The sequence below is a fragment of the Odocoileus virginianus genome, chromosome 34 (genome assembly GCF_023699985.2).
Source record: "Odocoileus virginianus isolate 20LAN1187 ecotype Illinois chromosome 34, Ovbor_1.2, whole genome shotgun sequence".
Classification (NCBI taxonomy): domain Eukaryota; kingdom Metazoa; phylum Chordata; class Mammalia; order Artiodactyla; family Cervidae; genus Odocoileus; species Odocoileus virginianus.
The window spans coordinates 34,259,704-34,275,477 of record NC_069707.1 but is presented as its reverse complement, the minus strand read 5'-3'; the positions used below and the strand labels follow the sequence as shown (position 1 = coordinate 34,275,477).

At 38.9% G+C, this 15,774-nt stretch overlaps 1 protein-coding gene across 2 annotated transcripts in view; it reads left to right on the top strand.

The window, feature by feature from the left end:
• Positions 1-15,774, top strand: part of LAMA2 (laminin subunit alpha 2) — a 677,031-nt gene that overhangs the window by 358,949 nt on the left and 302,308 nt on the right. For both annotated transcript variants that reach the window (XM_070461486.1, XM_070461485.1), the window contains exons 13-14: positions 6,033-6,134; positions 7,491-7,702. In XM_070461486.1, coding sequence (XP_070317587.1) covers positions 6,033-6,134; positions 7,491-7,702 — 314 coding nt within the window. The remainder of the gene's footprint in view (positions 1-6,032; positions 6,135-7,490; positions 7,703-15,774) is intronic.

The following is a 15,774-nucleotide window of genomic DNA, read 5'->3' as shown; positions in this document are numbered from 1 at the left end:
GATATAGCAATGGGAACAGAAAGTTAGACAAGAAGCATCTCAAGGAATAGGATTGAGGCATTAATCTGGTACAAATAATAGAGTGAAAACAGTATTATGTAATATCTATAGTTTCCACTTTACAACAGAGAAATGAAGCAATGGCTTGACTCATGTGACTCATGGAGGTTGGCAAAATAGTTGTTTGTTTCCTGGGAAGAGCCAGATAATAAACTTTGGGTATTCTGAGTATTTGATATGTTATTAAACAATCATTCAGTACAGAACTGTTAGAGGCTGAACTGTCCCCCCGAAATTCACATGTTGAAGTCCTAACTCCCAGAACCTCAAAATGAGACTGAATTTGAAGAAAGGATCCTTTATTCTGATTAAGCTAAAATGGGGCACTTAACATGGTCCCTGATACACTATGAATTTTCCTTATAAGAGGAGGAAATGAGGACATAGACAGACACCGAAGGAAGACCACGGGAGAACACAGCAGAAAGAGGACCATCTACAAGCCAAGGTGAGGGGCCTAAGAGGAAACCAGCCTTGCTGACATCTTTCCTTTTTACTGATAGGCAAGAAGTAGATTTATTAATATGGAATGCTACTGATCAATGCAAGTGGGCAGGTGAGGGCGGTTCTCCCAGCTGACACCTTGAGCTCAGGTTTCTGTTGTTTTCCCAGTTTGGGGACCTTTGTTATGGCACCATGACCAGATTCATGCAGGAATGTGGGTCAGAATGGGAGAAACAGACTGAGAAAGCAGGGCTGAACACAGTTCAATCCATGAGAGGAATAGAAAGTCAGTAAGAAAGGATCATCAAAAAAGGGAGGGAATCTTAGAAACATCCATATACTGAGTACATATATATAAAAGAAAAATGTTTTTATAATGGAGACAGAGGTCTGTCATACTCTGTCATACTCCAGAGAAAGAAGTATCAGAAAAGTTTAGTGCAGTAGAAAACCAAGGAGTCAAGAATCTCAAGAATTATTACACATCACATGGAACAGAACAAAAGCCCATCCATGGTTGCTAGATAGAGCTGGTAAATGACCTTTCAAGACATACTGTTAGTGAAGCTCTAAGTGTGGAAAGCAGGCTGCAGTAGATCAAATAAGTAAGATTGGATGAGTAGAAATAAAGAAAATGAAGTAATACCCCATACTTGAGAGTTTGACAGCAAAACTAACAAATGCCCAGAGATAATAGCTAGCTGAGACAATAAAGTCGATTGATGACTTGCAGCTCTGTGCACATTTGATTTGATGGAGATAGTGAAGACTGGGACATTGAAGGAATTATTGGAGGGTGGAGAAGCAAGCAGGTGAAAGAGCCAAGTCAATATAGCATTTGGAGTATGGAGCAGAATATAGAAGGAGAAGACAGAGAAGCCTTCATCCAAAGCTATATTTGAAAGGACAACTTATATGCCAAGTATTTCCACAGCTCTTCGCCCAGAAAACAAATATTCCATAGGAAAGTTTTTATAACTTTATTTCATTGGGCTCCAAGATCATGGAAGATGGTGACTGCAGCCATGAAATTAAAAGACACTTGCTCCTTGGAAGAAAAACTATGACAAGCATAGACAACATATTAAAAAGCAGAGACATTACTTTGCCAACCAAGATCCATCTAATCAAAGCTATGGTTTTTAGTAGTTATGTATGGATGTGAGAGTTGGGCCATAAAGAAAGCTGAGCACCAAAGAATTGATGCTTTTGAACTATGGTGTTGGAGAAGACTCCTGAAAGTCCCAGGATTACAAGGAGATCAAACCAGTCAATCCTAAAGGAAATCAGGTCTGAATATTCGTGGGAGGAACTGATGCTAAGCCTGAAACTCCTATACTTTGGCCACCTGATGCAAAGAGCTGACTCTTTGGAAAAGACCCTGATTCTGTGAAAGATTGAAGGCAGAGGAGAAGGGGACAACAGAGGACTAGGTGGTTGGATGGCATCATGGACTCGATGGACATGAATTTGAGCAACACTCCAGGATATGATGAAGGACAGGGAAGCCTTGTGTGCTGCAGTCCATGGGGTTGCAAAGAGTCAGACATGACTGAGTGGTTGAACAACAAATAACTGACTTGTTACAAAGACTCTGTCCAGTGATATGTACCCTTTGGGGAAGACACATTCAGTTCAGTTCAGTTCATTCACTCACTTGTGTCCAACTCTTTGCGACCCCATGAATCGTAGCACGCCAGGCCTCCCTGTCCATCACCAACTCCCAGAGTCTACCCAAACTCATGCCCATCGAGTCGGTGATTCCATCCAGCCACCTCTTCCTCTGTTGTCCCCTTCTCCTCCTGCCCCCAATCCCTCCCAGCATTAGGGTCTTTTCCAATGAGTCAACTCTTTGCATGAGGTGGCCAAAGTATTGGAGTTTCAGCTTCAGCATCAGTCCTTCCAATGAACACCCAAGACTGATCTCCTTTAGGATGGACTGGTTGGATCTCCTTTCAGTCCAAGGGACTCTCAAGATTCTTCTCCAACACCACAGTTCAAAAGCATCAATTCTCCGGTGCTCAGCTTTCTTCACAGTCCAACTCTCACATCCATGCATGACCCCTGGAAAAACCATAGCCTTGACTAGACGGACCTTTGTTGACAAAGTAATGTCTCTGCTTTTTAATATGCTTCTAGGTTGGTCATAACTTTCCTTCCAAGGAGTAAGCGTCTTTTAATTTCATGGCTGCAATCACCATCTGCAGTGATTTTGGAGCCCAAAAAAATAAAGTCTGCCACTGTTTCCACTGTTTCCCCATCTATTTGCCATGAAGTGATGGGACCAGATGCCATGATCTTAGTTTTCTGAATGTTAAGCTTTAAGCCAACTTTTTCACTCTCCTCTTTCACTTTCATCAAGAGGCTCTTTAGTTCCTCTTCACTCTCTGCCATAAGGGTGGTGTCATCTGCGTATCTGAGGTTATTGATATTTCTCCCGGCAATCTTGATTCCAGCTTGTGCTTCTTCCAGCCCATCGTTTCTCATGATGTACTCTGCATATAAGTTAAATAAGCAGGGTGACAATGTACAGCCTTGACATACACCTTTTTGGAACTAGTCTGTTGTTCACTAGCTGGAAACAATACCAAGAAATGCTTAGTTTCATTTCTTATAAAGAGATTATTATCCAGTTGATGGATAAATAGAAGCAAAGTTTTGTTGTGGTTCAGTTGCTCAGTCATGGCCAACTGTTTGCAACCCCATGGGCTGCAGCATGCAAGCCTTCCCTGTCCTTCACCATCTCCCAGAGCTTGCTCAAACTCTTGTCCATTGAGTCAGTGCTGCCATCCAACTATCTCATCCTGTGATCCTGTTCTCCTCCTGCCTTCAATTTTTCCCAGCATCAGGGTCTTTTCTAATGAGATGGCTCTTTGCATCAGGTGGCCAAAGTATTGGAGCTTCACCTTCCACAGAGAATAAATAATTAACCCTAGGATATGTGCTCAGTCATTCAATATGTCAGATTCTTTGCCACCCCCGTGGACTGTAGCCCACCAGGCTTCTCTGTCAATGGGATTTTCCCAGCAAGACTACTGAAGTGGGTTGCCATTTCCTCCTGCAGGGTATCTTCCTGACCCAGGGATCGACGCAAGTCTCCTGTATTGCAGGCAGGTTCTTTGCCACTAAGCTACCCAGAAAGCCCTATTCCTAGGAGATGCAGTTTTTCAATTAAAGGATGATATTAAAACAAGCTTTTTAAAAAATTACTTAAGTACTTGACTAAGTAGTTATATAGAGATATATCATCAGTATATACCTTAGGGTGAATGAAATAGACAATGATTTTGATATTATGGAAATGAACACTTGTAGCTTGGGGAAAAAACATCTGGTAACAGTATCATGCATCTATTTAAAATTGCCTATTATTTCACAACCTAGGTGGAAGCAAAAAGGATTCTCTCATGAAAACTGTTAGATGATTAAAAAACCAGTTCTAATGATGCCTAAGCATGAATATCAGAGATGCATGAAAGAGTATAGAAAAAAGTTGTTTTATGAAATATGAATGAGAAAGAAATCTCTCATTAGCATTACTACTATTACTATAAGCCCTCAGGTGAACAGGTTTAATGAATTCTGCTCCATTGTTTGTGTTGTATATTATTGACCCGTAAAAGGCCCCTCTCTTTTTCTATGTAGTTGTTTGTTGTCTTCCCCCCATTTCTACCCTCATTACTTTCTCAATATTATATTACTTCATATATTATATGACTTTTTTTATAAGTAGGTATGGAAAATACACTGACAAATCAAATATTGTAACAAATCAAACATTTTTCTTTTCATGTTGAGTCTCAACATCTGGGATATTCAGATTACATTTTGGCTCTTTTGTTTGGCAAAATGGGAGTTACCTTTAAGTTTCTTAAATTGATTTAAGGAAATTAAGAATTAATTTACCTTGATCTTTTTCTTTTTCTAAGGAAACCTGTTCTAGAAGGATACTAGCATGTAATCTAAATTTTAATAATCAAAATACATTTAGAAGCTCAAAAGTTTGTGACATTATAGATCTGTCCCAATGTCTTTTCCAAACTCAGTCCCTACCTCCTATTAAATATTTTTATTAATTTAGGAAATTCTGAATAATTAAGTCCTCTTTGAAATATATGAAACATTCTTTGCTGATGCCTTTCTGGACTCCTATCATTAAGAAAATGTCTGGTTGATTTTTGAACAAGCATGCTTTGTGTAATTTTGGAAGCTTATCTTAATAGAACCAAAAACCTTTTACATAGATTCACACCTCATTACTTACAGTAATGCCAAGTGCTATAGTCCAGGCAGATATTTATTATTTTAGATATGAAAAGACATTAGAATAGGGCTATTTTTCAGTGGAGCAGGGAAATAAAAGTTTTCTGAATTTTTGTTCCTTATAGAGCTCTTGTAATGAGCTCTTAGAAGACATTGAGAAGCTGTGATTTAAAAAACTTGTTTAATCAGCCATGGCGAGCTGCGTTCTATTCCCAGTGGAGCAACTCTGAAAGGAATCTGGGTTCCTCCTCCTCCACCCAGATGCTTTGTGGTCAGGGTCTGCCATGAGAAGCCACAGAGAGCCCAGAGCTGCGAAGCTCGGTCTCTGCCTGTCAGTAAGGAGGAAACGGCAGAATACAAATCATCAGCTTTGTTTTGAGTGTCTATTTACAATGCTGGGGTGGAACTTTTTAGAAAAGCACTGCAACATTTGCATCGTCTGTCATTCAAGTTCCAACGTTGATTCCTGTCCTGTAAATGATCCGTCTGTCATTCAAGTTCCAACGTTGATTCCTGTCCTGTAAATGATCTTGCTTTCCTATTTTTTTTTTTAATCCTTTGTACAAGGTTACTGTCAATGTCAGCAAATATAAACCTCAAGCATACATTGTATGGGGTTCAGCATGCATGTTGGAAGGAAAGAATTTTGTGTAATGAAAAAGGATAACAGCATTCATTCACACTAAGCATATTTGATTGCACAAGGGAAAGTGTATCTTCTTTGGGAATTTTGATTAAATTTTATCATGATATAAAATTTGCTGCTTTATTTCTTTTTCTTTGACCAACAACATTCTCCAGCATAGCTTATAGTCTAAGTAAAGTACCTGTGAAATGGAGTGATGTCTTTGTTGAAAGCGTTCAGACCCACACAAAGTGAGTAATGCTTGGCGATGAGTAGAAATCTCCCAATTTTAACAAAGATTTTTCTCTGAGAATTGTAAAGCTCAAGCAACACACTAGGAAAAATGACAGGAGGGGCTGTGTTTGGTTCCATGGAAATTAACCTATTTCAGCAAGCCTGCAATACCAGGAAAAAGAATACATGAATGTACATGTCTGTCAGGTTTGCCATTAATAGGTAAGGTTCATATAAAGGTTACTCCTAAAGAAATATCTATCATTCTCAATCCGCATGCCCATGATTTCTGTTTCTTCCAAATTCTGCCCTCTAGAACAATAAAATAATTTAAAAATAATAAGCACAGCATGGTTTATTAGCCCATTTCCTGTCCCGTAATGATGACGCATCTTCTCTCTTGTAGCTCACAGCAGCAGGAGGACAGTTGATGTTTACCGTATCATATGACCTTGAAGAAGCAAACGAAGATGCAGAACACACACTCCAGCTTATGGTTATCTTAGAGGTAGAGTATGGGAAGTGTCATTTATGTTTAACTGCTTTAGACTCATGTAATCTGAGGTTATTCTTACCTAACTAGTTTAACATTCATTTATACACTACTAGAGAAAAATATTGTATCTTGGGAATTTTTTTCTGCCATTCACTCTGAGACATATCTAGAAGACTGAACATAGGTCTTGGGTTCCAATGGTAAAGGGGATTTTTAGAGCAGACTTGAAATTTAGATTTAAAACCTAATGACCATGTTCCCCAGAATATAAGGATACTAAAAGTGTTTGAGCAAGTGGCTGATTTATGTAGTTGTAGTTTTTCCATCTCTCCTTGCTTCCAAGTAGATTTTATTGTTTATACCTTTGTTTATATTATGTAGAAGTCAATGGAAAAAGAGAAACTTATCTATTTAGGTACAGTTGAATCTTGACTTCAAAACTCTCTTAACTAAGAAAAATATAGGAGAAACTGCTTTGAGCATTTGGAGAGACACAGGTGGTTCCCAAAGGCTAGAAGCCTAAAGTTATCACATAAAAGCCTCCTTCCTTTCTCATATTCTTCCTTTCTTCTCCTCTGCTCACACAAAGGCACACATTTCATGCATATTTATGGGTCCAAAGGGATCTATGTTGATTTAGCATGGGGATCTGTTGTTGTTTTGGTCTTGAAATGTTCATGCATGAGAATCAATATTAAAAAAAGTCTTTCCCCAAAATGAATGTTTCCAGTATTAGGTGAAGTGATCTGAGTGATATATATCATTACATATGTGTGTGTATGAAAATAGAAGTATGTCATGGAGTTCCTTTGAGATAAAAGGGATTCTCTAAATGTAAAATATTGAGAAGCTATATATTATTAATATGAATGAACTAAGATAAAAGGTTAACCCAAATGATAGTAATGCCATTACCTGATTGTAATCATGAAACTGTAGGATTTTCTCCTGTTTCTTTTTTCCCCAGATTGAAGAGTCCCTTAAAACAATAACTTCATACACTGTTTTAACTTTTCTTCCCCATTTTCCTATATAATCCACATTCACCATAAAATAGTATATCTGAAATAGTCGGTTTTGTGCATTTCTATAAAATTGATGTATTTGTAATCATATATATCTAGACTTACCAAGTATTAATTATTTTAGTTAATAGGGGAAGCAGAGCCACGCATAACCAAGAAGCTTATACTTTGTGGTACGTTGAGTTAAGGCTACTATTTAAATTGTTTTCTCTACCTTTTATACCTACTAGAAATATGCTGACAGGGAAAGCTAACCTGAAATAAACCTACTGAGGATAACCTACAAAGAGGAGAATCCCTTTTTTCACAGTTTTATCCTTTTATACTCTCTTTTCCCCTTTAGGGAAATGACTTGAGAATCAGCTCAGCCCAAGATGAGGTGTATCTTCAACCATCTGAAGAACATATTAATGTGTTGTCACTTAAAGAAGAATCATTTACCACACATGGCACAAATTTCCCCGTCAGTAGAAAGGAGTTTATGACAGTGCTTGTGAATTTGCAGAGAGTCCTCATACAGATCACATACAACTTTGGGATGGATGCCATCTTCAGGTAAACTCAGGAATTGCATCTCCCACCTCTTATATTTGCCTTGGGGCGGACATGCAAGTGCTAAGTGACTGAAGATCCCTAAGGTTTGCCATCTTCAAATAATAGTTAATGATGGAGCACTGGTTTTCTGAAAAGTGTTTCTATTGACCTTTAAAATTTTACCTACCCAGGATGAATTTGTCTTAGTCCTTTTTCAGTATTGATGATTCTCAGTTCTGCCAGACCATGCAATAAAAATGATCCCTATACTGAGAAATGCCATACTGGAAAGCACAGTGTCCTTTATGATGACTCAAATAGTGGAAAAGTAAAGTGATATAATTCTAGGATACCCATATTCAGAAAGTGGTTTGCAAAATATTTTCTCCCATTAATTCATTCAGTAAATTCTGACAATAGCATATAGTTGATAATGAGAGATATAAGTACCTTCATTTGAATAACCACAAGTTTTTTTGTGAAACACTGTAATACTATAATGGCTGCATGATATCAAGGAAAGTAAGACTAAGAATTCAATTAGCTCTATTGCTTATTATATGTGTGACCTTTGGCAAGTGGTTGGTCCTTATGGAAACTGGATTTCTTCAAATGTGAAGTGGAGATAACAGTGCCTACCTTTCAGGGTCATTGTGAAAAGTATATGTGATAATTATGTAAAATGCTCATTACCTCGAACACTTTCAAGGGATTATTCCTTTCTACTCTCTGTTTTGTTTCCTTAAAGAGGGAATTCCCCAACTTGAGCTAAACATGTCCATAAGAGGCACCCTAAAGGCTGCTTTCCATTAAAAAAAAGAATGACTTACTAACTTCATGGCAATATTCTCCGCATGTGTGCATTCTCAGTCGCTTCAGTTGTGTCTGACTTTTGCAGCCCTGTGGACTGTAGACTCCAGGCTCCTGTGTCCATGGGATTCTCAAGCAAGGATACTAGAGTGGGTTGCCATGCCCACCCCCAGGGGATCTTCCAGACCCAGGGATCAAACCCAGCATCTCTTAGGTTTCCTGCATTGGCAGGCAAGTTCTTTACCACTAATGCCACCTGGCAAGCCCAATTTTGTCCTGAAGCAGCTTAAATTAGATGATCAAATGTGACCCCAAACCGACAGCTTGGCATACCCATCAGCACAGCAGTGTCTCCAATGCTGGTTTATCTATAAGAGGGTTTCTTAATTGCTGTTGCTCCACACCCTCCCCCCCCCCTTCATCTGCCTGTGCTGTCTAGTTTGTCTTTCACTTGTAGTATTTCAACTAAGTGTAATCATCATTACCATCTCCCTAAGGAGAGAATCACAGATTCAGAAACAGAACCACTGCCAAACAATGTGCCTCTTTTGCATAGTCAATGCTGCTAGAAGCTGGGTTAAAATGCCGTGAAGATGAGAAGCAGCACTTCGGAATTAATTATGTTTTTTCACATTTAGTAAATAGAGACTGTCATGATGTTTAAAGAGTACAAAGAGATGAGTCCTCTGGATTTCAAAATAAATGACAAGCAAATTGACAAAAAGTGGCTGAGGGATTTGTTTATTTTTGCCAGCCTTGCTTCTCAGACTAGTTAATCCAAAGCCTTTCTCCGTGATTCATGTGAGATAATTTTAGTGTCTACTCATCTTAAAATCACTGGCTTCGTTTGAGCCTTCTGAGCTTTAACCATACATGAGCAACATGTTCACAAAGCATGGCTGTGGGATCTGACACAGGAACTAATCCATGTAAGTGATGCTGCTCTCTGCAGTCTACATTATACAGGGCACTATCATTTGAGGAGTGAAAGCCATGTTGTGTGTGAAACTCCTACCCACTCAGGTGAGCCACAAGCCAGCATGAATCTTGAGTCAGTAAGCTTGTTATATTTTATTTATCTCTGATCTGTGAGTGGATTGAGTCCTATTTGTAAAACATCAGTTGAATTGATTTCAACCTGTCTTGCACAGTAGGCTTCCAACTTGGTATACAGCTTGTGTGTAAGCACAAGTAAATTGAAGCTATCACAACAGAAATTCATGTTTAGAATTATTTAAGGAGGATTTACTTCCATGGTAGTTCTCTCAGCAAATGGGCTTATGTTCCTCCCGATACAGAGGAACTGGAATTGAATAGTGGAAGGAGAATGGGGCGGCAGGTTAGAGTTTTGACTTCTGTTTTCAAGTTAGCTGTTTAATAGTTGTGAGCATAAGTGTTGTTTTAGATATCTTTCGATTTCAGTCATCTCATCTGTAGAATGAGGAGGACAATTGCTTGTCAGTGTCAAAAAGTCACTATGAGAATGGAATTAAAGTAAAAGTGCTTTGCTCATGGCCAATCAGCACACAAATCTGAAGCATTTCCATCTGACCTGCTCATTCTAGGAAGCACCATTTTCTCCAACTACCCTTAAGACTTGAAGATATCTAGAATAAAGAATGGATTGGTATTTCAAAATTGAGACCATTTTTGCTGTCATTCTTTTCCACAGTACTGAGGAGCCCATGTGATAAAATGAATTGATTTTCTTCTCATTGAACTCATTAATAAATGAAGATAAAAATGGAAAACTTTTCATTCTTCCTTTAAGAATGTAAGAGAAATCAACTTAACTGTGAATCTTTCTCCTTTAAATTCTCCAAACCTTAGTTTCAGTAGCAATCCTTGATATTTAACTTGATATTTTTCTTATCGCCTGTGAAAGTGAAAGTGTTAGTCACTCGGTGGTGTCCGACTCTTTGCGACCCTGTGGACTGTAAAGCGCCTGGTTCCTCTGTCCACGAAATTCTCCAATCAAGAATACTGGGGTGGGTAGCCATTTCCTTCTCTGGGGGATCTTCCCGACACAGAGACTGAACTGGATCTCTTGCATTGCAGGCAGATTCTTTATCGTCTGAGCCACCAGAGAAAACCTTATACACTATAGTAGACATTAGTACAGTTCATCAAATTTTTAATCTCCTTCTTTTGAAATATTGCGTTTCCTTTGAGGGTAGATGTTATCATAGGTCTTGGTTTGGCCAATGAAATATGAGCTGAAGTGATGTATTATTCCTCTACTACTATCCCCACTCCCAACCCTAGAAAAGCATTGAATTACCTGTAGGAGACTCTATGGAGCTTACACAGTTACCAGAACATAAAAACAGTCTGAAATATTGACAGCACATGGAGGTCAGCTGCCCTGAAAGGTTACCCAGAACCGTAGAGGATTTTCCATGGGTAAACTTTTGTTTTTTGATAAGCCACTGAGAATTCAGTTGTTTGTTAGCCCAGCGTAACTGAGCCCATTGTGACTTTATTGTGATACAACCCATATATCTTTATTGTTTGAAAATAAATTTCTCCAAGGCTAGACATTTTCACATGACTTTTAAGAGTGCCCCCCCCCCGAGTATCAAAAACATTACACAGAATTTATCTAATAAATTATCCAATAAGTAATCTAGAAAAATCCATATAAACAAAGGAGTGTTTTCATGATTATAGAAATACTGCTGATAGTCTACTTCTACCTAATGAAAGTAATCAGGTAATCACATTTGAAGAAATTATTACAATGAAGGCTCTAATGATCTTAAAAAGATTTCTATAACTTGCTTTTGGGAAGAGGTTCAGCCAGGTTTTATACCAACATGTGTTTTTTTTTCCCCATTGCCTTTCATTACCTCCCAAATCTATTCTGTAATACTGGATTTATTCAGTCTGCCAGCATTTACTGAGTGCCTTCCCTGTGTATTTGAATCTTAGCTTCCTCTTTTGTAAAATGGCAGAAGCATATCTAAGTTTCAAGATTGAATGCTCAGTGAGAAAATGATGTATCTGAGACATCTGAGCTTCTGTCTGCTGTACAGTGGGAGACAGTGTTGGGCAACCAGCTAACCGTTGGTTTTTGGTTTCAGCCTGTGCTGCACAATATTTGCAGACAGTATTATATAGACAAAGCCCTTTACTTCTCTGAGCTTCGGGTTCTTCCTTTGTAAATGTGGGCAGAAACATGATCACTGCATTGGTTTCATTGAGTTTTTAAAATATAATTTTATTTATTTCTTTATTTGGCTGTGCTGGGCCTTCGTTGCTGCGCTGGCTTTTCCCCAGGTGCAGAGAGCTGGGCCACCCTCTAGTTGCCGTGTGCGGGCTTCTCATTGCGGTGGCTTCTCTCCTGGATCACAGGCTCTCGGGAGCACTGATTCAGTAGTTGCGGCGTGTGCTCGGTAGTAGTGGCTTTTCGCCTTTAGAGCACAGGCTCAATAGTTGTGTCACACGGGCCTAGTTGCTCCACGGAATGTGGAATCTACCCAGACCAAGAGATCGTACCTGTGTCTCTGTATTGGCAGACATATTCTTCCCCACTAAGCCTGCAGGGAAGACCCGTTTCATTGATACTTAAGGGAGATAATGTCTCAAGTTCCCATTATAATGCACAGAAGTGATAATTATTATAATGCACACTCAGTACACAGTAATTATTATGATGGGGTAGTTCTAGGCTAAGGAAAGAGGATTCAAAGATGGGTAAATGATCAGTGAATTCAAACACGGTATAGTCCATTATCAAAGTCAGATGTATGTTTGTGGTATATATTAAGAGTGCAGTGGAAGTGAGCACAATGCATATTGGTAGGACTAAGGAGAAAGAAATATGAATTCCCATATTAGCATTTAGTATATATTTAATGAATGCTTTGCAACAGTAGTAGATTCTGTTTGTTATTTCCCTTAGTTGGCATAGGACTGACAATGTTTGGGGGAAATGTCTAGCTCATACCAAGATAGCCCACTCAGACACTGACTGAGTTTGTAAATGATTCTGTTGCCTTTTTAGGTATGAGATAAAAAATGATTAGATTTCAATAACTGAGTAGTACTTTGTGGAACTTTCACAAGACAGAGGCTAAAGGAAATTCTAAGTCATCATCTTGTGTTGCATCAAAAATGAAATAGAACAAAGCCCCTGAACAACAATAAAATCTTTATATATAAAACAAAGATCATGTGATCTGGTCCCATCACTTCATGGCAAATAGATGGGGAAACAGTGGAAACAGTGTCAGACTTTATTTTTTGGGGCTCCAAAATCACTGCATATGGTGATTGCAGCCATGAAATTAAAAGATGCTTACTCCTTGCAAGGAAAGTTATGACCAACCTAGACAGCATATTAAAAAGCAGAGACATTACTTTGTCAACAAAGGTCCATCTAGTCAAGGCTGTGGTTTTTCCAGCAGTCATGTATGGATGTGAGTTGGACTGTGAAGAAAGCTGAGTGCCGGAGAATTGATGCTTTTGAACTTTGGTGTTGGAGAAGACTCTTGAGGGTCCCTTGGACTGCAAGGAGATCCAACCAGTCCATCCTAATGGACATCAGTCCTGGGTGTTCATTGGACGGACTGATGCTGAAGCTGAAACTCCAATACTTTGGCCACCTTATGCGAAAGTTAACTCTTTGGAAAAGACCCTGATGCTGGGAGGGATTGGGGTCAGGAGGAGAAGGGGGCGACAGAGGATGAGATGGCTGGATGGAATCACCGACTCGATGGGCATGAGTTTGGGTAGACTCCGGGAGTTGGTGGTGGACAGGAAGGCCTGGCGTGCTGCGGTTCATGGGGTCACAAAGAGTTGGACACAACTGAGCAACTAAACTGAACTGAACTGAAGAAACCCAAAGTAACATTTATTTAGTAGAATTAAATGGAGGTCTTTCTATATTAAAAAAATAATTATTTAAAAGGGTTTTAAGATCAAATGTCCTATTATTTAAAGAATAGTTTGGATTTTTTTTCCTTTCTTGTGAAGCATGATATATCTAACTCTGGTTGAAAATATAGTAAAAAATATACAGAGCACTCTTTAAGTTGGTACCAGGGCAATGTTTCTTATATGATTCCAATATTTTCAATAAGAGCTTATATAATTATGCCTTTGCTCTTCATCCATCATCTTATCTGTATTTCCCTTTCATAATAATTAGAGAGAAACGGCTAGAACATTTGACAAATTTTTGACAGTTCATGAATCTCCAACAATACTTTATTACTACCAGCATTATGTATTTTAATGAATACAGCCTGTATCAAGAAAAGAAAATGACCATATTGAAAGGGGAAAAAGAATAAACTGCAGACGTCTTCAAGAGTAACACTAAAAACTATTAAACACATTAAAATCCCATTTAACAAATATCAGAACCTAATGTACATTGGGACTGCTCCGTGAATACTAATGTGGAATATTGCTGGGAAAGATGTTTGAGTGCCGAAATTTCTCATAGCTCAAAATGGTTACATAGATTAAGAAGAGGAACATCTGTTGTTTCAAAGACAAATGAAAGTTGGTAGTTCACTGAAAATATTTTTGTTTTGTTCCATTTTAAATTGTTTCTTAATGCAGTAATTTACTTTCTTTTTATTTTAAAATGTTGCTTTACTACAGCCCACGCTTAGTTGCTTTGACTGAAGTGTCCAACTCTGCGACCCCACTTACTGTTGTCCAGCAGGCTTCTGTCTCCATGAGATTTCCCAGGCAAAAATGCTGGTGTGGGTTGCCTTTTCCTTCTCCTTGGATACTACAGGCCATAGGATCACAAAGAGTTGGACATGCCTGAAGCAACTTCAGTTCGGTTCATTTCAGTCGCTCAGTTGTGTCTGACTCTGTGACCCCATGGACGGCAGCACGCCAGGCTTACCTGTCCAATACCAACTCCCAGAGCTTACTCAAACTCATGTCCATTGAGTCAGTGATGCCATCCAACCATCTCATCCTCTGTCGTCCCCTTTTCCTCCCACATTCAATCTTTCCCAGCATCAGGGTCTTTCCAGATGAATCAGTTCTTCACATCAGGTGGTCAAACTATCGGAGTTTTAGCTTCAGCACCAGTCCTTCCACTGAATATTCAGGACTGATTTCCTCTCATATGGACTGCTTGGATCTCCTTGCTCTCCAAGGGACTCTCAAGAGTCTTTTCCAAAACCACAGTTCAAAAGCATCAATTCTTTGGCACTCACCTTTCTTTATAGTCCAACTCTCACATCCATACATGACCACTGGAAAAACCAACACTTTGACCAAACAGTTGGCACCACTTTATTGGTAAAGTGATGTCTCTGCTTCTTAATATGCTGCCTAGGTTGGTCATAGCTTTTCTTCCAAGGAGCAAGCGTCTTTTAATTTCATGGTTGCAATCACCATCTGCAGTGATTTTGGAGGCCCCCAAAATAAGGTCTGTCACTGTTTCCATTGTTTCCCCATCTATTTGCCATGAAGTGATGGGACCAGATGCCATGATCTTAGTTTTCTGAATGCTGAGTTTTAAGCCAACATTTTCACTCTCCTCTTTCACTTTCATCAAGAGGCTCTTTAGTTTTTCTTCACTTTCTGCCATAAGTGTGGTATCATCTGCATATCTGAGGTTATTGATATTTCTCCAGGCAATCTTGATTCCAGCTTCTGCTTCATCCAGCCCAGCATTTCAAATGATATACTCTGCATATAAGTTAAATAAGCAGGGTGACAATATATAGCCTTGATGTACTTCTTTTCCTATTTGGAACCAGTCTGTTGTTCCATGTCCAGTTCTAACTGTTGCTTTGACCTGCATATAGATTTCTCAGGAGACAAATCAGGTGGTCTTGTATTCCCATCTCTTGAAGAATTTTCCAGTTTGTTGTGATCCACACAGTCAAAGGCTTTGGCATAGTTAATAGAAGTAGATGTTTTTCTGGAATTCTCTCACTTTTTCGATGATCCAATGGATCTTGGCAATTTTGATCTCTGGTTCCTCTACCTTTTCTAAATCCAGCTTGAACATCTGGAAGTTCACGATTCACGTACTGTTGAAGCCTGGCTTAGAGAATTTTGAGCATTACTTTGCTAGTGTGTGATATGAGTGCAATTGTGCAGTATCTGAGCATTGTTTGGCATTGCCTTTCTTTAGGATTGGAATGAAAACTGACCTTTTCCAGTCCTGTGGCCACTGCTGAGTTTTCCAAATTTGCTGGCATATTGAGTGCGGCACTTTCTCAGCATCATCTTTTAGGATTCAAAATAGTTCAATTTAGCATGCGTGAATACTCTTTTTTAATTTTTTGTTTATTAATCTTGTG